The sequence below is a fragment of the Taeniopygia guttata genome, chromosome 8 (genome assembly GCF_048771995.1).
Source record: "Taeniopygia guttata chromosome 8, bTaeGut7.mat, whole genome shotgun sequence".
NCBI classification, from domain to species: Eukaryota; Metazoa; Chordata; class Aves; order Passeriformes; family Estrildidae; genus Taeniopygia; species Taeniopygia guttata.
In genome coordinates, this window is record NC_133033.1 from 30,322,217 (window position 1) to 30,342,361 (window position 20,145).

General features: G+C 54.2%; 1 protein-coding gene across 14 annotated transcripts in view; it reads right to left on the reverse strand.

The window, feature by feature from the left end:
- Window positions 1–20,145, reverse strand: part of CACNA1E (calcium voltage-gated channel subunit alpha1 E) — a 118,537-nt gene that overhangs the window by 13,390 nt on the left and 85,002 nt on the right. For 4 of the 14 annotated variants that reach the window (XM_041717838.2, XM_041717840.2, XM_072932937.1 and 1 more), the window contains 13 exons: window positions 17,777–17,788; window positions 16,350–16,446; window positions 15,101–15,261; window positions 14,589–14,726; window positions 13,872–14,073; window positions 13,511–13,675; window positions 12,920–13,030; window positions 11,175–11,465; window positions 10,932–10,997; window positions 9,132–9,223; window positions 8,826–8,991; window positions 8,483–8,610; window positions 6,064–6,160 (listed from right to left, as the gene is read on the reverse strand). In XM_041717838.2, coding sequence (XP_041573772.2) covers window positions 6,064–6,160; window positions 8,483–8,610; window positions 8,826–8,991; window positions 9,132–9,223; window positions 10,932–10,997; window positions 11,175–11,465; window positions 12,920–13,030; window positions 13,511–13,675; window positions 13,872–14,073; window positions 14,589–14,726; window positions 15,101–15,261; window positions 16,350–16,446; window positions 17,777–17,788 — 1,726 coding nt within the window. Of the gene's footprint in view, window positions 1–1,518; window positions 1,616–6,063; window positions 6,161–8,482; window positions 8,611–8,825; window positions 8,992–9,131; window positions 9,224–10,931; window positions 10,998–11,174; window positions 11,466–12,919; window positions 13,031–13,510; window positions 13,676–13,871; window positions 14,074–14,588; window positions 14,727–15,100; window positions 15,262–16,349; window positions 16,447–17,776; window positions 17,789–20,145 lie in introns of all 14 variants that reach the window. The other 10 variants (XM_030279626.4, XM_041717842.2, XM_030279637.4 and 7 more) reach the window with 6 other exon arrangements.

The following is a 20,145-nucleotide window of genomic DNA, read 5'->3' on the forward strand; positions in this document are numbered from 1 at the left end:
CCACCTCCCCGGCTCCTTCCACCCCAGGACACCGGCTCACTGCCTTCCAGGGCTCCTCCTGCACCCCAGGAACGGCCCCTGAGCCCCCCTCCCCACAGCACCGGGGCTGCCACAGCACCCCCTGGCACTTTTGGGAAGACACACCTGATCCGTCAGGGATGCGGGCATGTGGGATGTGCGGGAAGGGGAGATGGGCTCAGGTTTCCGTTCCCTGGGTGGTTTGGCTTTCCAGCTCTCAACCCTTCCCAGCTGGGGCAGGGGAGAGGAGGGTCCCTAACCTTCAGGGACTTCAGATCGGCTGGATTCCTCTAGCATGCTACATCCTGGCACTCCCTTTTTGCGTCTTTCAGAGATGAAGTTTGCCAGCACATGCAGGGGGTCCAAATTATCCATGGGTGGGGAAGGGAAAGGAAGGGAAGGGGAGGGTGGAAAAAGTGCAGGAGGAAAGAGAAAAGGGCAACCAAGGCAGGTTAGACACGCCATGCTCCTTTCCCACCCTGGCAAGGCGGGGTGCAAACCAAAGTGACCAGATCCACTTTCCAGAGAGTATATTTTGCTTTGTGAATACCTTGGGTCAGCCCTTCCCTGCCTATTCCTTTTCACACAGATTCTCACGTCCCTTTCCTGCTTTCAAGCCTCCCTTTTTCCCCCTGGAAAAGTGTGATGGTGGATGTATGCTCGTGTGAACAAACACGTGAGACCCAGAAAGGGTGGAAGTGTGTTTGGAGGTGTCCAGGAATCCCTTTGTGCTAGCCCTGCTAAAAGGCCAAGAAAAACCCTAATTTCCTCCTCGACAGCAGATCCTCCTCTAGCTCTGGGTCTTTTCCTGGCAGCTGCTGCCCTCAGAAAGCCACACAGTTCCCACAGCACATCCTCCACGGCTTCCCATGCTCCTGATCCATACCTTGGCAGCTGGGACCTGACTGACAGCCTCCACTCCGGGTGGGACAGCTCAGAGCTGCCTTTGGAAGGCCCCTGGCTTCGCCTCGCACAAGCCATCCCTGGGATAGCCCCTGCTGATGGTCCTGGCTCCAGGCACAGCAGGCCTGCTCCTATGGGATTTGGGATTTGTCCCCACTGCCCACCTGCTTCCCATCTCCATGGGCTCCTGCACTGGCTGGGATGAGGATGGTTCCAAGCCCCTGGGCATGAACTCCTGAGGACATCTCACTCTCCTCACTGTGCTACAGGGCTGTTCCTCACCTCACCTCACCTCACCTCACCTCACCTCACCTCACCTCGCCTCGCCTCACCTCACCTCACCTCACCTCACCTCACCTCACCTCACCTCCTGCAGCCCTCCCACCCCCACACTGCTGCTGATCCTGCCTCTCCTTTTCCCCAGTGGAGAGCAGCCAGCATGGCCAGGGCTCTTGTGGGCACACCGGGCTCCCCAGGAGTGAGCCAAACACACGTTGGACACCCCAAAAACTCCCCAGCTTCCCCGGCTCCCCGCCTCCCGCAGGTGCCCCGGCTCCTGCTGGGCTCTAACCCCCAGAGAAGGAAGGGTTGATCTACCTTATAGGCCACTTTGGAAGGACATCTCTTGCCGAGGCCTAGCGGTGGTGACATAAGAGTCAGCATTTCATACATCTCAGTGTAATGGATTCGGCCACTGCTCATGGAGGGGGAAGGGGAGGGAGGGAGATGCAGAGAGAGGAGGCATTCCCAGAGAGCAGAAAAAAAAAACAAAACGTACGAACGGAAAATAGTACAGGAGAAAACAGGAGAGATAAAAAAAAAAAAAAAAAAAAGAACAAAAAAAATAAACAAACGGACAAACAGGAAAAGAACAGGAAACCCGTTAATCAAGGCAAATCATACATGAGAGACTGTCCTGATGTGGATTTATAGCACTGCTCACACAGACCCAGGAATGCTGGCAGAAAGCGACTCACCCCTCTCCTCTCTGCTGCTGGCCTCAAGCGCCTGTCTCGCTACCAGCCTGGGACGACTCCTCTGCTCTGAACCCCTCTCCTAAAGCCCTCCAGCAGCCCCCACCTTGTCCCACAGGTTCCAGGGCTGTGTGCGAGTGGTATAAATCAGATACACGGCACTCGAGCCATGGGTTATTAGAGATAAGGGTGCTTTGCACCACGGTGCTCTGTGGCCTCCGGAGCGTCTTCCCTCCCGGGGGGGTGCCTGGTATTGCCTGGCATGGCCACCTAACCCATAGCCAAAGGCTGTGTATCCCCAGCTGGTGGGGTCTATGCAATTGGGAGGCAGCATCTTGCATAGAAGGCAGTGGGCCAGGGTCACTTGTCAAAGGAAGATGCCCAGTTGCTTCCGTCTGGCTCTGCGGATGGACCACTTTCCCACCATGCACCAGTGCAAAAGGCATGCTGAATCGGCTGGAAAAAAACAAAACCGGGAGGAAAAGTTGGGCATGCCATGCTCCCGCCCTGGCTCTCTCCCACATGCGGCTGCAAGTTCCACCAGGTTGGAGTTTAAAGAGTCTCAGCAGAGGCAGCTGTTTGGGCCTTCCAACATTGGGGTTTGTTTGGGTTTCCCACGGGAGCAGTTAGGGCAGGACCCTCCCCCCCCCCTCCCCGCCTTGCACTCCTCTGCTCCAGAAGGACCTGCCTGGGATTGCTGAGCAAGGAATGCCACCAAAATCAGCCCAGCCGAGGCTGCCCTCTGCCAGGCTGGGGTAGCTGGGCTGTGCCTCCCTCTCTCGGCACGTCCACATCTCCCAGGGATCCTGGAATTGGTCACCTCTTCTTCCCCTCATGCCAGGCCCTGCTCTGCAAGGTTCAGGATGGTCAGTGGGCTGGGGCAACCTCGTGACACCAAAGGCATTGACCCTCACTGCTGGACAGGAGCCCATCTCAGCTGGGGTGCCCTGTGAGAGAGGGCACTGCCAAAAAATTAAGCATCCTCATGGGATCTTGGTTTCTTCCCTAGGATGCACTGAGAGCAGTGTGGAAAGGGGAGGAGGTCTCCTCAGGGTTTGGAAGCAGCCCCCTGGTCAAAAAGGCCCCTATCAAGATAAATCCTGACATTTCAGATGTGAACAGAACAGGTGACAGGAATTATTTGGGGTGCAGGCACAGAAAGGGCTGGGCCAGTCACACCCAAAAGATGGTTGATAAGAACTCTGGAGAATGATAAACAGGATGATCAAGAGGAAATATCCAGGAGTCTGCAAGCAGCACCTTGGCAGGGCTGGATGAGCACCAGCTCAGGGTGGGATGACTAAAATTTTAATGCATGAATTCAATGCAAAAAAGGAAGCAAGACTGTGATCTCCCAGCCATTCTTCCTTGCAGGGGGAATTTTAGGGAACACAGCACAAAATAGGCACTGCCTTTCAGACTGAGATTCTCCTCACAATGAAGAAAGAATGGAGTCCATGAAAGGAACACTTTGCCTCAGTGACCAAGAGGGTTCACATGAGAACTGCACACTTTGCTGCTCCTCAGAGCAGAGATCTTGGAGCTTTCTGAGCAGCACAGCTGTGCCCAGACACCATTTCCCCGTGGAGTGAAGCACAGGCAGGCACATGGAATGACATCCATCTGAGCAGGATTGATGCCTTCTGAAGGCTGACCTAGAACAGAGACTAGACGGAGCTAAAAAATAAAGCAGGGATTTATTAAAATGCCTCAATGGATCCACCTTGGGCAGCACAAGAGCCCAGCCAGGGCTGCACCCAAGATGGACCAAAATGGTCACAAAATGGACAGCCAGTCATGGGGTCTCTCACTTTTCTATAAGTTCTGGTCCATTTGCATATTGGAGTTAATTGTCCAATTCCAGCTTTAGCCCATGCAGTCCCACCCTGCTTGTTTTTCTCTCTTCAGCCCACGTTGTTTGTGCTCTTGGGCTGAGATTTGGATCATTTGTCCTTGGTCCCCAGCTGGAGAAGGAATTGTTTTGTCTCCCTGCTCTGTGCAGAGAGCCACTATCCCCTAATATGAAGCTTGGAAGAGCACACTAAAGCAGCACAGAATCTGAAAAATACAAAAGCTAAAACCTGAGGCATCAGGGTGACTCCCAAGAGCTGGTCCAAGCATGGGCACACCCGGGATGGGGGATCTGACCCATCTATCCATGTCTGGACAGAGATGTGACCCACAGCCACAGCACAAGGTGGCCACCAAGGATTAAACCCTGTAAAACCACCAGGGATTGATGGCTTAGCCCTGAGAGAAGCCTGTGAGTGGCAGAGGAGGAAATATGGGAGACAGGACATCTATCCTTCTGCAGTTAGGAAATAAGTCCTGTGCCGCACAGGATGTTAGGAAGGGAGCAGCAGGAGTGCTGTGAGAGTAGATTCAGAAGAGGTGATGTGCACAGGGATATTATCTGTGGAGCGTTCACCTGGCAGGCAGGGCAGGCTCTCTGAACTGAAAGGTGTGCAAGCTGACTCGGCATTTTGGGATCTGGCAAGATGCAACAACCACATGGATATTTTTTTTTTTCTTCTTCTTCTTTTGGGAATTGTTCCAGGGGAATAGGAACTCCTGAAAATCTTGTGTTCTTGAAATATCTCCTGCACAGGGAGAAGGAGACCGAGGTAACAAGGTAGAGATGGGAATGGTCTCCCCTACGTGACAACAGAAGCTGTTCTCAGTACTCTTTGCTTCTGCCTCTCCTTGAGTTTATCCACCTTCACTGCTCTGCCCATCCACAGTCAGCAGAAATCCAATTGCTCTGAGACTCCCTCTTCCAAGGAAGCATTACAGGTACCCCTCTGAGCCCCAGGTGATCCAGCTTAGGAGAGCAGCATCTGACGTGGAGCCCTACTGAGAAGGGCTCAGCACTCCTCCCGAAGGTGTCCTCTGCCCGCAGGGACCTGAGCAAACATCCTCAGCCAAGCTGCCATCTTCTGCCAGGGATGCAGCAGCAGAGAAGACTGGAAAGACTCCAAGAAGCCCTTCCTAGAACCGATGACCCCATCTGAGATTCTTGCAAGAAATCTCCTGCTCCCAAATCCATCTTCCTACATGAGGCAACCAATCATCCGGGCCTTGTCTTCTTTGTGCTGCTTTGCCTCTGGCAAAACCGCCCCCACGTCCAGCTGTGGAGGGTGACAGAGCTGTCCCAGGGGTGGCATCTGTAAGGAAAGACTTTCAGATGTTTCCAGAAGGATGTGGTGACTACACCACGCTGCAGCAAGGAATCCTCCTCCTCTGCAGAGGCAAGAGCATGGGCTGGGGTTGTCTGAGTTCCCTCGCGCACCTCAGAAGCCGTGAGGGATGCAGAAGGAAGAGCAGGCTCTGTGATTCATCCTTTCATGACACAGGCACGGACAGAGGTGTCGTGGCACTTCAGAGAATGCGGCAGGAGAGGGATTTTGCTGAACTGTCACCCCAAAATAAATGTTTTAACAAAACCCCTTAAAGTCCGAGAGACACAAGGAGACCAAATCCCTGCCCTGGACTCATGGCCAGGAGCCAGGAACTGAGCTCAAGGGAGAGGAGCTGCCAAGCTCCAGAGGTGTGTCCTGGTGTCACCATCTCCCAGGCAGATCCAGCAAGCTATGTGCAAGACTAGCAAGAGTCCTGCTCCTCAGAGATGTGATTGTTTGTCCTCCAAAGTGCCACACTTGAGGACAGAGCTGTTGGGTAGAGCACAGCATCCCTCAGGAACAGGGGTCACCCTGGCTTCCTCGTCCTCCCCCAGCCCTCACTGTCCAAAACAACGGCAAAGTCCCCAACATCCTCCAGCCTTCGCTCCCTCCTCCCTCCTGAGGAGCAAACCCTCCCAAAAACCCGGTTGTCCCACATGAGGTGCTTCGAGGAGTCGAGCAGGGACAGTGGCATTCGGCCTGGCGCCCCTCAGGGCTCTCTGCACCGGTGGAACTGGGGCGGGGGGCTTGCTGGGGGGCACAATTTGTCAAAACCCATCCCCAGGAGTCTCTGAGCCCCCCCCCCAGCCCCACTGATGCCTCCCCTGGAGGGGAACAGCTGCTGGCTCTGGGAGGCAGTGGACCTCTTTAAACTCGAAGGAAAGCAACGTCAGGGTTCCCTGGGGAGGCGCGGTGGCAGTGGAGCGGGGGAAGGAGGGGTGGATGGTGTGTCCCGTGGCCAGGTGGTGGCGGAGGACTGGGAGGCAAACCTTGCACGCCACCCTGTAGGGGCAGTTCTCTCCTAGGCCCAGAGGAGGCGAGATCACCCGTACTAATTTGTACATATCCTTATACGAGATCCTGCCGCTGCAAAGGAAGCACAGGTGGGTTAATAGGACACTGAGAGGGTGCAGGAGAGGATGGAGAGCTTAACGGGGGGATGCTGGGGCCATCTGTGGGGCAAGACCCCCAGCAGATCACAGCTCTTCTCCTTCTGTCTCTGTCAGGTCCAGAGAGGAGAAAAAGCTGTGAGCATCAGCTACTGCCTTTTCCACCATGAGAACTGGCTCGTATCTCCTCACACTGTCCCATCTTCACCCTGGAGAAGGGCAGTTTTGGTGGTGGACACCATCCCATGACCCTTCCTCATCGTGCCCCTGACCCCTGCACCTGGTGGGGGGGGGCTGGGATTTTAGACAGGGTGAGCCTGCAGCTTGGTGGAGTTCTAAGCCAAGGAGTTGTGCCCCATCACCAGAGCCCCTGTCCTCACACAGACAACCCTCTGAGACCCACGAGGTCCCAGTGAGGTCGGCAGCTGAGCCACTCGTGCCTCCAAGATCTGGGGAACCTGAGACAGGGAGGGATAATGTGACCAGCTGGGGGCTGTGGCACCTGGCGCTCTCGAGTCCAGTCCTGTGCTCTGACCACCAGCCCAGCTCTGCCAAGGGTGCACATTATTAGAAGCAAACCTCCCCAGACACACACCCCCATTCCTCCCACAGAAGCACATCTGCCCAGAGCCGGTGCAGCCATCCCAGGATACAGCCGTATCCTCCAGCACCACAGGAACGAGGAAGCAGCCGAGGCAAAGAGCTGGCAGGAGGGGGTGCAGGATGCTGAGCTCCCCACTCTGCTCCAGCCCAGAGCCCCCCTGGGGAAGCGTGGGGTGGAAGTGCTGAGGTGCAGTTGCTGCAGCCTCCTGGGCATCCTTGGACAAGCTTGGAGGGAAACCAGGCGGGGAGGCAAAGAGCGGCGTCGCCGTCCTACCCGGCGCCTTTGCCTCTGGTTTCTTTCTCCTCGCTCCTCTTCCATCCCCTCTCCATTGCTGGCCAGAGATGAAGAACCAACCAGACCCCAACCATCTGGACAAAACCCATCCCTGCTCCCCCCTGGTGCTGGATGTTCTCCCCAGGTGAGCTCCGTGTGATGGTGCCGCTGTTGGGATGTGGTGGGAGCTGTCTGGATGTACTCACCCGTTCCTGGCCTGGCACCGGGGCCAGGGCTGCCACCACTGTCTCCCGTGGCCCCTAACCACTGGCTACAAGCATGGCTTGTATCAGAGGGGCACATGGCATGGACAGGACAGCTCAGGTTTGTTTTACAGTGGCTGCTGGACACCGAGGCCACCATCATGGGCGATGAGAGGGAATCAAGCGCCCGGCATGAAGAGACCCTTCCCAAGAGCCACCCCAGAGCGAGCAGCTGGGTGTTTCACTGCTCCACCTCCTCTCCCTTCTCTGGTTGGAGCTGATATTGGGCATAAAAAAATTACCTTGGCTAGGGCTGGTCTCCTGAGGGCAGGACACGGAGGCAAAGGGTCTCCAAAAGGAGTGTGTGGGGTTGCCAAGGCCAAGAACTAAGATGGCACAGGTTCCCTGGTGGTGGTGGATCACAGCCCCAAGGAGTCCCTGGGCCCTGATTGTGCCGGGGCTGAGTGAAGGGCAAACACATTCCCAGAGCTGACAAGGGTCCCCCATTGCTCTAGGGATGCTTGGGACCGTCCAAGGAGGAGGAGTAGTGGAGAGCAAGTCCTCTGCAGCAGCAGCAGGAGGAGCAGGGCCGAAATCTGGCCACCAGGGTGTGTCTGGGCCCTGTGAGCCCATCCCACTGCTGGGAACCCACTGCTGCCTCCAAACAGGAGCCCTGTTCTCCAAAGTCCTCATCAGCTAGAGCAGGAGTGCAGCAGGCAAAGCCCTCCCACCTCCAGAAGGGTGAGTGGGCTGGCCAGCACAGAACACAGCTCCCCAAACGAGGTCCTGTGCAGGTGGTTTGGCAGGAGCCCAGCAGATCCCCACGGGTGGGAACAAGCCCTGCTCAACCCTGCTCTTATCAGGATCTGTGGGTGCTGAGGAGCAAGGGATGGAGCCAGTCTCAGGGCAAAGGCTCCCAGCTGGTGCATGGGGACAGGAAAGGAGGCTGAGAGGGATCTGCCTGCTGGGCAGGGAGGAGAGGAAGAGCAGGAACGTCCAGCACTCAGGATGAACACCCCAAGGCAAACTGAACATCACCCAAGACGCCTGTGCCACCAACCAGTATAAGAACCAGCTGCTGTGACCACGGGTGACAGCAGCACATCCCTGACTGTCCCAGACATCACTGAGAACTACACTTCCATTAGGAGAACACAGAGACCCTGGTTTAAAACCAGCTCTGAGAGGTTGCCTGGGAGAGAAGGAGCTGGCTACATACCACGCTGCTCGGTCATACTCTGCCCAGATCCGGACAAACTCATCCAGATGGTGAGGGCCCAGGATGGAGGAATCCCGTGTCAGGTATTCAAAGTTGTCCATGATGACGGCCACAAACAGGTTGAGCATCTAAATCAAAGGGGGAAAAGGCAGAGAGAAAGGAAATTATGGGGAGAGGGGGGAGAGAGTGGGAAGGGAGAGAGTGGGGGGAAAGTGGGGGAGAGGGAGCAGAGAAGGGAAGAGAGAGAGAAGAAGGAGTGATTGTGGGGAAGTGATGAAAGATAACCTGATGGCTGGGGTGCTGACAAGGGGGATCCCCAGAGCCCTTGGAGGAGGCAACTCACCAAGAAGGAGCAGAAGAAGATGAAGGACACAAAGTAAACATAGGCCAGGTCAGTGCCGCAGCGCTCGTTCTCGTTCTGCCCGGACGTGGCCGTCGTGTCCGGCTCGCAGCCTTTGCCCTCCAGGCAGGACAGCATGATCTCCTGCCACGCCTCTCCGGTGGCACTCCTGTTCCCAACACAGCCCTGTCAGCAGCTCGTGGTGGCACGGGACGGGGTCAGGATGTCCCCCAGGAGAAACCTCACCACCCCCTGCCCAAGTTGAACGCATCTCTGGCAGGCGGAGGAAGGTTTCCCACGGTTGCTCACCTGAAGAGGAGCATGAGGGAGCCCAGGAAGCTGCGGAAGTTGTTGTGCCGGTTAATGTGGCTTTCCTCATCTAGTTTGATATTGCCAAAAACCTGCAGAAGGGAGAAAAAGGGCTCAGCTCTTCAGGCAAAAGCTCGTCAGCCAGGGAAGCAGCTGCACATTCGCGTTCCCATCCTTGAGAACGTTCCAGGTTGGGTTGGACAGGGCTCGGAGCAAGCTGATCTAGCTGAAGATGTCCCTGCCATGGGGTTGGACAAGGTGGCCTTTAAAGTCCCTTCCAACCCAAAGCATTCTCTGAGTCTGTGATTGCTCGAAAAGCACCCCAGCAAACACAGGCTGGTGCACAGCCAGCGTGCCAAGGAGCTGGTGCCAGGCAGCCATCGGGGAAGGAGACTCTCTTCTCCTTGGCAGGGATTTGCTGTGGGTGGCAAAGGCTGCGAGAGGCTGAGCTACCATGGAAACAGGAGCAGGGAGGGCCTGGGATCAGCTGAGTCCAACCATTCCACATCCATCCCTCGATGCCATCTGAGCACCACACAGCACCCAGCGACCCCAGCTACGCTGGAGGTGCAAGGACAAAGTCCCACCATCCTGGGTGGGTGCTGGGTCACACTCCTGGACACTCCCAGGAGCTTTTCCCTTGGTGAAGAAATGGTCTGTGATGCTGGGGTCAGGCACAGCACTGCAAAAAGGGTGGGGAAGGGCTCAGGGAGGGAGGGACAGACCCCACTATCCCCAGGGCCAAGCGAGACAACAAAGATCAAACTATGGACGATATTCTAACAGCAACCCTCAGCCAAGGCTGTTGTAAGACATACTGAACATTCGTAAAGTGCCTCAAATTGGAAATATGTGCTGTTATTACTGTTAAATATTTATTCCCCTTTCCCTGAACCTAAAAATACACCAACTGCAGAGTATTTTTTTCCCTGTACAGGTTTTTTGGAATGTGTAATTGTAGAATATTTTCTGCCTCCAGCTATTTTGCTCAAATAACGCCCACAGACTTTACTGCTTGGGGATTTGTTCACAATGGTGTTAAAAAAAAAGTAAAAAAAATAAATCTAATACTACCACCCGGCAGGGAGGGGGGCTGAGTCAGATGGCGGCTGTTTAGGAGAACACCTGGAGCCGGTGCCGGGGTGAGTAGGACAGGGTGGCAAAAAATCAGCCACTGGAAGATTCTAGACAGCAGAACTGCCAAGCAGCACAAGCCAGGGGCCTCTGTCACCCCCAAATGAGGCATTGGGTACTGTGGCAGCTCGTCGGGCAGCTCCACATCCCCAGTGCTCGCCGCTGAGGATGCTTTGTCACATCTCCAGCGTGGGATTTAGTCACAGCAGAGGCGAGCCAGCCCTGCGGCACGTGCAGGGCTGAGGGGTTTGGCTCACGCGCCTCTTATTCACCAGCTGGAGCCCGTGAAGCTGAGGCCTCCCCGTGCTCTGCAGACCCCCCAGCAGCCAGGAGATCACGGCAGGGCCCGAAATGTGAGCACCAAACAGAGTGACAGCGACGCAGCTACAGGGACAAGATGGGTGGCAGGTGCCCAGCTGAGTCCCCAGGGCCACATCTCCAAAGGGGATGGGAAGGCAGTTGTGGAGCTCGACTGAACAAGCCCATGGCAGTTTCCCCAGGGCCCTGCAGCTCCCAGAGGAGTTGTTCCATCCTCAGCAGCCTCCTGGCACTGCGGCTGGCTGCAGCAATGACAGGCAGGCACAAGGCTGGCTCCTGTACGCAACACTGGGGACACACTGGTGTCACTGTCTGTGCCACAGGGACGCACGGACACGTCTGTCTCACCTGCATCCCAATGATGGCATAGATGAAGAAAAGCATGGCAATCAGCAGGCAGACGTAGGGGAGTGCCTGCAAGAAAAGCAGATGAGTTATCTCATCTATCACAGGTCCAGCCCCAGCGGAGTACAGAACACGCAGGTGAGCTGTGCTGGTCCATCTCTCCTACAAGGCCGTGGGAACAGCCTGGATTTGGGAGCAGCACACATCCCTGTGGCCTGGGAAGAGGCCAGGGCACACGAGACTGACCTTGAAGGACTGCACAAAGGTCCAGAGCAGGATGCGGATGGTGTAACCCTGGCGCAGCAGCTTGATGAGCCGAGCAGCCCGGAAAAGCTTCAGGAAGCTCATGTTGAAGCTGCTGGTGTTCACCAGCTGGGAGGAGATGAGAGGATCAGAGGGAGGTGGGAGCTCCCACCACCACCCCACAGCCCACTGCTCCCAGCCCTGCTTCACCTTGGTGTCCGTCAGGATGATCTCCGTAATGCTGCCAATGACCGTGATGAAGTCAAAGATGTTCCAGGTGTCCCGGAAATAATTCTGCAGAAGAAAGAGGGAGAGAGGGAACGGGGATTTGAGCTCAGGGATGGCAGGTCTGAAGTTGCTGGGCCACGGGTCAAAGCTGCTCATGGCCAGTGGTGGAGACCTCGCAGCCCATTTGTATGCAGCCACTGTCAGGAACAGCATCCTGTGTCTGAGCATGAGCATGCCTGCAGCAAGCAGCTTTTCCTGGGAGATGATTCATGCATCCAGCAGACCACCTTGGCAAATCGGAGCAGGAAAAGCAGCCACAGCCTAGGTCAGGCTGCAGCAGCTCGCCACATTGACCCTCATGGCCAGGAGGCTGCTTTGCCCTCCTCTTCACAGACACCAGGACACACCTCAGCCCCCGCTATTTGTGCAGCAGTGTGGGAAATAGCAAAGGTAAGAAGATTTTCAGAAAGCTGTAAAAGCAGGCCTTAGAAACAGAAAGAGCAGAGAAATTAGAACTACAGCTGCAAAGTCTGAGAGTAGAAAAAGTTACAATAGTACAGCAAGCAAGGACATGAAACAATAGCTTGAGTTTTAGGCTTGGCTAAGATAGACCTTAAGACTGCAGAAAAATATGCTTAGAAAGATAGTAGAAGGTTTTAAGCTTAATAATGGTGTATTGTGTATTGTTAACAGAGAGCAGACAAGCAAGCATTGTGTGAAGCAGGTGTATGTGTGCTTTTAATGACTGGCTAGAACAATTGTCTGCTTTGGCAATATGCCATTGGCTAGAAAGTTTTTAAAATGCTCTGTAACAAAGAAATCTTTGGCTGCTGTTGGCAAGATGTGAGTTTTTGCCATCTTTCAGTTGTCTCAACTCTGTAATGAGGCTGATGCTGCAATAAAGCTGAAGGAACAAATCCCAGCAGTCCCGTCCTGTTTGTGAAAAACTCCAAACGCACAGCAGCTGGCACAAGACCAAACATGACCGTGACTGGTGCTACTGGGAGCAAGGAGGGTACCTAGAAACCCTCCTGAGAGTGGACTTTGTCTTCCATAAGCAGCAAAGAATAGCTGAAGAAAAAGCAACCCGTGGTTCCAGATACTAAATGAGCAGCTGGGAGCTCAAGGACTGTGAATCAGTCAGGGAGGTCTCACTGCTGCTCAGGTACAGCCAAAGTACAGAAGTGCACCAGCACCTCCTGACTTGTGGGGACAAGGGAGGACAGCCACCAGCCTGTGCAGCAGCAGTGGGCTCCAATAGAGCAGCAGCACACAACATGCATGGTCCAGGCACAGAGCACAAGGCAAGAAATAAAGCAGCAGTGTGGCTTCTTCCACCAGCAGCATCCAGCACTGGGAAGTGCAATGAGGACCAAAGGACTCCAGCCCAAAAGCAGCTCTCAGGCCAGGATCCAAAATAAGTATCAGCAACTTCACGTTATTAACACCTTCCCTCTGTGATCTGTGCAATGCCAAAGTGCAAATTAACAGCCTCATGAAGAACAGGAGCAGGCACTCACCAGGAAGCCGAAAGCGATGATCTTGAGGACACACTCCAAGGAGAACACCATGGTGAAGGCAATGTTCAAGTACTTGAGGGCCAGCTCATAGGTATATGGAGCAGAATAGTACTGATGGAAACAGAGACAGCACTAGCCAGGAGGGGGTCTGCCAGCCTTGTGGCTGATGACTGTCCCAGCACAAGCCTGACATGGCCTATGTTTGCTGCCCTGGCTGCCTCCAGAATTCCTTCCTTTCCTCACCCCTCCCTCAGGACAGGCCTGTGATGGTCCATGTTCCTTGCCTTGGGGGCCTCAAGAACATCTCCTCCTTATTCTCTCCATCCCTCTCCCAGGACAGATGCCACTTCTTCTAAGAAGGGAGCACAGAGGAAATCCAGATCTGCCTGTAGTAGTTAAGAGGTCTAAATAATTTCTTTTAGAAAAGGTGCCACCTCCACTTTGGGCCCTGTGTTGTTTCACATGGATGTGCCCAGGGAATTCACACACAGTCTCAAAGTATCTCCACAACCAAAATTCCCTCTGCTCCCATCCTGCCTGATCCTACTGCTCCAAACGAAGAGGCCAGCCTCCCTCTGACCACCAGCTCACCTTCATCATGAGCACCACGGTGTTGAGCGCAATCATGGCCATGATGGTGTACTCGAAGGACGGGGACACCACGAAGTGCCACACGCGGTACTGGAAGGTGTGTCTGTTCTGGGGCATGTACCGCGTCAGGGGCTTGGCACTGATGGCAAAGTCAATGCAGGCCCTCTGCAACAAAATAACGCCCATCAGGCCCTCATGGACACCTGGGAGGTGCTGGTGGCTGCCACAATGCTTTCCTTCATGGTCTGCGGAGGCAGCTGGCTCATGGGTTTCTCACCTTTTCGATAGCAAGGTAGTTCCAAGCTCCCAGATCGCTAAAAACCCCATGGAAATGTCCTCGTTCCCCTTCCCCAGACCATACCTCGTTCTTCTCCAGGCTGCACTCCTCCATCATTTTGTCTCCTTGCTCTTGGAACGTGATGATGATGAGAGCCACGAAAATGTTGACGAAGAAGAAAGGGAAGACCACGAAGTAGACAACATAAAAAATGGACATCTCCATGCGGTTGCTGCGGCTGGGCCCGCGGTCCTCCTCCGTCACATCCACCGAGTGCTGCAGCACCCTGTGGGCAGAGAGGTGAAGAAAAGCAACCAGGAATACATGAATCACTTCCAATGGGACCCAGCTCTGTCTGTCCATGCTTTTATAATGACCAGGTAAAGCTCTGTCCTAATCTGCTTTCAAGGATGGCCCTTTTAAATGGCTACAGCTTGTTTTATGGTGCTTTGCCACGTCCCTGATGGAAAAGGGATTTTCCCGTCTCTGCACACAGAAAAGAATATTGCCCAAATTCACATGAGCATTTAGAGAGGTCCAGTCCAACTGTTATCCCTAATATTGACTTAAAATGTATCTCCAGGCCACGCAGGAAAGGCGTTATCCATCATTCTCTCCCTAAGGAAGAAGTTAACCCCAGCCTCATAGCGGGGCTAAAAGCTCTTTTGTGCTGGAAGAATTTTTTTATTCTCTCGGCCTCCCTGCCCAGCAGCTCCTCTCTCAGTCTCACTGGGCATAACCTGACCATCCCAGCAGGGTGACCACCCCTATTCAAGGGGACAGACGGAGCAGAATACTCACTGGGGCCACCCTTCACCAGTGGACACGGTGAACAGGGTGAGCAGAGCCCAGATGATATTGTCATAGTGAAACTCGTGCCGCTTCCACTCCCGGCATTTCACCTCCATCTTGTTCTTCTCGTGGTCCACGTAGTTCCCTCTGCAAGGTGGAGAGGGAGCAGTGACCTTGGGTTTTTGGGCTGCCAGAGTATGGGATGGTGGGTTTGAACGCTGGGTGTGTGCGGGGGTCTCCTCCCGCAGGTAGAGATGGGGAGAAGCTGGATGACAACCATGAGGCAAGGGGAGAGAGAAGGGGAAAGTAAAACAGAAGAGAGAAGGAGAAAAGGAGCAAATTAAGGGCTCTGCACCCCACAGAAGTATTGGCCACAGTATTGGGGACAGGGCTCAGCCCATGCTGTCCCCAGGAGCAAATCACGGCCAAAGACTTAAGAGGGACGCACAGCAGACATGACCCAGTGCCCTGCCCTTGCCAGAGGGGTCAGAAGCACCAGAGCTACTCCACAGGGCACCCACATGCAGTCCTTCTGCGTGTCCTTGGAGCTGTCGGTGCAGTAGAAGAACTTCCCCTTGAAGAGCTGCACGGCGATGACGGCGAAGATGAACATGAAGAGCTTGTAGACAATGAGGATGTTGAAGACGTTCTTGAGAGATGTCACGACACAGTCAAAAACAGCCTGGAAGAGAGGGCAGAGCTCACCTGGGGAACCCACAACCCTGGACCAAGACCAGGGTACTTGCTGGGAAATGAAGGAAAGAGCTGGGTTTTCTCCCAGGCCAAAAGCTATTTTGTGAATGAGGTTAACACCCAGAGCACCCACAGCACATGTGCAGCCCCTGAGACAGCACCAGGGATGGATATTTGTGTCCTCTGTGTTCTCTGCAACCAGGGAAACAGACGGGGGACCATCCTAATGATGCAATTAGCAGCACTCAAGACTAATTAGCAAACACTTCATCATTTTGCATCACCCCAAATAACAAGGCAGAGCAAATACCTCTGCCTGCCACAGCAGCACGTTCCTTATTACTCTCAGCCCTGGCCCTCACAGCACTTCAAGTGGGGATTGTCCTTATCCCTGTTTCATGATAGAGACAAGCACTTCCAGAAAGGAACTGACACAGGCTGTCTCCATCCACTGATCAGGAAGAAAAGCTGGGATCAACCCCCATGGTTCTGGGGTGCCACCCTGGGTTTCATTAATCAGCCAAACCACTTACAAGTGAAAAAAAAAAAGGGCTTCCTTGTTCTCATACTATTTTTTGTCTCTGCACCCCATCAGCTAAGGTAGGGAAATTCATAATCCTACCTGTGATGCAGAAATAATCCCATTACTGAGATGGGAAGTCCCTCTCCAGTGCAACACTGTGACAGCACAGCACACAAAACCCCGAGCTGTTTGCAACCTGCTCTGGTGGGAAAGATGAAAAACGCTGCAAAAAGATTTGAGCTCTGCAAAACCAGGGCAGCCTATTTTTCAGCAGAACATCTGGGCTTTGCTCCATTTTGTCCACTCAAGCCCCACTTTCCCTGGCAGAGGAACTACTTCTGGACACCTTGCAGAGGTCCAGGCTTGCTTTTAAAAACTCACTGCACCTCCAGACACAAAGAAGTCTGAAAGGCGTAGTGGCTGCAGGCAGGGCTCCAAAGCTATTCCCCAAAAGCTTTGAAAACAACTTGTTTATTGCTCACAAGCAAATCACTGGGGTGGTCCCTGCTCCCAGAGAAGAGGAGAAGAGTAAAGCAGGAGATGGAGCTCGTTACCTTCAGCTTGGGCAGTCTCTTGATGGTTTTCAGGGGCCTCAAGACCCGCAGCACACGGAGAGACTTGATAGTCTTGATATCCCGGCCTTTGTTGGTCCTGCCATGTCGGAGGGAAGCACACGCACCCAAAAATGGAACAGAGAGACAATAACCTTGTAGACCTGGGTGCCCTGGGGAGCTGACATGCCAACAACACCCCCCCAGCACGTGTGAAGATGGGAACAGGAGTGGCACAAACACTGCTGAGCTCCCAGCCCACCTAAACGCGGCTCCTCCAACACACGTGCTGACAGCCAGCAGAGATGGAAAACAAGGCAATCCTCTCTTTCCCGGGATTAGCACTCTTCCAGTGACCTTAACAAACCCCTCGCTGTGGGAAGCAGTGCCAGGAGGTTTGCAGGGCACAGGCTTTGCCTCCCTCCTTCGGACACACGCTTTTTGCAAATGGGGCTTGCATGGGGTCACCACCGCTGCAAATTGTTTCCTGCCCGTTGCAAGAAATTCAGAATAAAATGAGGGAGGTTCACTCAATGGGGTCTACATTGCCAGGGAAATTGTGGGTGCCTCATCCCTGGAAGTGTTCTGGGCAAAGTTAGATGGGGTCCTGAACAGCCTGGTCTAGTGGAAGGTGTCCTTAACTGAGGCACAGGGGTTGGACCCTTGGAAGGGTCTCAAAGGTTTCTCCAGATCAGGGCTACTCTTGCCTTCACCCCAAGTCAGCTGAGGGAGGCAGAGCTTACCAGTAGAATTCTTTAGAAAAGACCCCCTCATGACCCTCATTTCTTGCATATAATGATTATTCCCCAGCCACGATACCAGGTGCTTTTTTTTTTTCTTGTCTTTTAACTAAAGACTGGATCTCAGGGTGGAGCAGCAAGGTCCTGGTGAAGGTGGCACAGCTTGGATCCACCAAGGCACCCTTGGAAAACGTCAAGGAAATTACTTGCAACAACAGATGCTCCCAATTACACAGCTCCTTGGCGAGGGTTAATGCAACAGGGAGTACAATAATGGGCTTAATCATGATGAGATGTAAACAAAACCACTAATTAATAGCCCTCCCTAGGAGCACAGCCCTCACATGCATGGGAAGCAACTGTACAGACGGACCTAGGACTCACTTTGCTCCTGTTCTGCTCAGAAATAGGGCCTGGATAAGTGGCTGGAGCATCTGGCTGAGGGCTGAGGTAAGGGTTTGAGGTTGGCTGGTGCCAAGTTGTCACCAAGGACACCCCAACTGCATTGTCTGACACCTGCTGAGGAGGGATCCCTTCGGCCCTCAGCAGTGCCTGCAGAGCAGCGTGCTGCAGTCGCTGAAAATGCAGCTGAGGCTCAGCCCAGGTGTGGGAGAGGCTGACCTCCACCTGCACCCACCCCCCTGCATTCCCAGGAGCAGCACCCCACAAGATATCCAGCACCATAGTTACCCCAAAGCATTCCTGTCGGCGATCCAGCCCGGCAGCCACCAAGCAGCACCAGCAGAGAGAGGGGAAAAAGAAAGAGAGGAGGAAGATAAGAAAAGTGTCAGAGGAGCTGTATGGGGACCCCGCAGCAGCTGCCCACCACCCCAGACCTCAGGAGAAAGGCACAGCTTGTAGACCATGTTGTACCCTTCAGCATGGGGCACATCTCCAGAGAGGGACTTGTCCAGAAGCCCCTCCTGCCCTCCCTGCTGGAGGTTTTGGGTGGAGGGCACGTGGTGAAAGCTCTGCTGCAAGAGGAACCTGCATGGTGTGGACAGAGGGCAACAGCAGGAAGGCACACGGTCCTCCTCAGCCAAGAGTTGTGGAGCCAGTGAGCCAAAGGCAGGGGCCTCCAAGGGAACCTACATGCAAGCCACAGTAGTTCCCATCCAAATTCTGCTAAATCACCTCCACTGAGAGCTCCACTGACTAAGAGCCTGAGCTGCAAGTGCAGAATCTCCTGCAAGCCAGCAGGACACTTGCTTGGACAAACCAAGGTGGGCTCCAAGGTCCCTGGCTGTAACCAAGCCTGATTGAGCCAAGTCCCTGCCATGTGCACACAGGGTGCTCAGCACTGGGGGCAAAGCCTGTAAGTAAAACATTTCCTAAAACACATAAAACTTAACACCAGCCCCTGGCTGTGTGTCAGTCCAACATGTGGGAGGTGTGCTGAAAAGGTGACAATTTAATTTTGCAGCTCTTCTGTGGTGGGACCTCTGCCCTGACCTGCCTCACACCAGGTTATTTTGCAGGACCAAGGGGTCCTTCTTTCTTCCAGAGCCTGGTGCCAATGGGCACAAGGAGATGATGCAAGGAATGAGGCTCCTCTGCTGGGTAATCAGCCCCTGCACACCAAGGGCTCCACACTGGCCACTCAACCTCTCCACCAACCTTTCCACCCTGGACAGCTCTGCAAAACTGCTGTGAAATGCCTCCTCGGAGGAAGGCAAAGGCGAGCAGGGTCTTTAGTTGTGGTTATGGTTATTTCAGCTAATTTAATTTAAACTCTTCGGATATTTCCAGCTTTTTATTTAGGCTGTGTATGGATTGATGAATTAGCTTTCCATGTGGAGAGCTATAGATGAATGGAGACAGCCTCTCTCAGGATTTGTGGCCTCCGAGGAAGCAGTGGACAAGCCACAGTGGCTCACAGAGGGACGTTTTTGTGGGTGGACACTTGGTTCTCAGTGATTTGGATGTGGCACAGACAGCCTGTGGGTGATGGTGGCACTGCTGAACCAGCTCAAAGACCTCCTGCTGTGCCCACGGCCACCCAGGACACCTGTGGGAAAACCTGAGTGCAGAGGGGAGGCAAAAGGAGTGGGAAACCTGCATGGCACATCCCAGCATTCCTACTGGGAAGGGCTGGATTCAGTCACCAGCTGCTCTTATCCTGGTCATAGCACAGCCACTCCATGGGCACTGCTGTTCCCACCCCATGGAGGAGGAGGAGGAAAGGAGGAAAAGGAGAAGGAGGAGGAGGAGAAGGAGAAGGAGAAGGAGAAGGAGAAGGAGAAGGAGAAGGAGAAGGAGAAGGAGAAGGAGAAGGAGAAGGAGAAGGAGAAGGAGAAGGAGAAGGAGAAGGAGAAGGAGAAGGAGAAGGAGAAGGAGAAGGAGAAGGAGAAGGAGAAGGAGAAGGAGAAGGAGAAGGAGAAGGAGAAGGAGAAGGAGAAGGAGAAGGAGAAGGAGAAGGAGAAGGAGAAGGAGAAGGAGAAGGAGAAGGAGAAGGAGAAGGAGGAGAAGAAGGACATTCCCCATGCCCTGGCCCCACTTCAAAGAGCTCACAGAGGGAGAAGAAAAGTAGACAGATTGGAACATCACCACCAGACTTTTCACCTGGAGATCAGGAGGGAGGAAGGGAGGGAGGGTGGGTGGCAGGCTGGGACATGGAGAGCTGGTGAATATCCTGCAGCTCCCACGGCTTTGGCAGTGCTGGGCTGCTGAGGGGAGAGGCAGGTGTTCTTATAAATGATTTATAATGCATGAACCCATCGGAAATCACCGTGGTGCCTTTGTTCCCTTCCCTGCCGAAGCCATGAGCTCATCTCCTCCAGCAGGAGCCACACTGGAGGCAGGGCAGATGGACAATCCTGCAGGTTTACATGATAAAAAGCCCCATCCATGGCAGAAGCAGCTCAGTGCCTACCCAGCTACAGCTGCAAGAGAGAGCAGGAGACACCAGTGCTTGCTGCAAACGGGGTGCTCACCCTCGAGAATTCAGCTGCCCCATGCCCAGAGGGAACATCCTTCCCTCAGGAAGATGGGTGGAGGCAGGCAGGTGGCAAACAGGGCTGGAAGGTGCCGGGCAGCTTCCTCACATGCTCGGTGCTGGG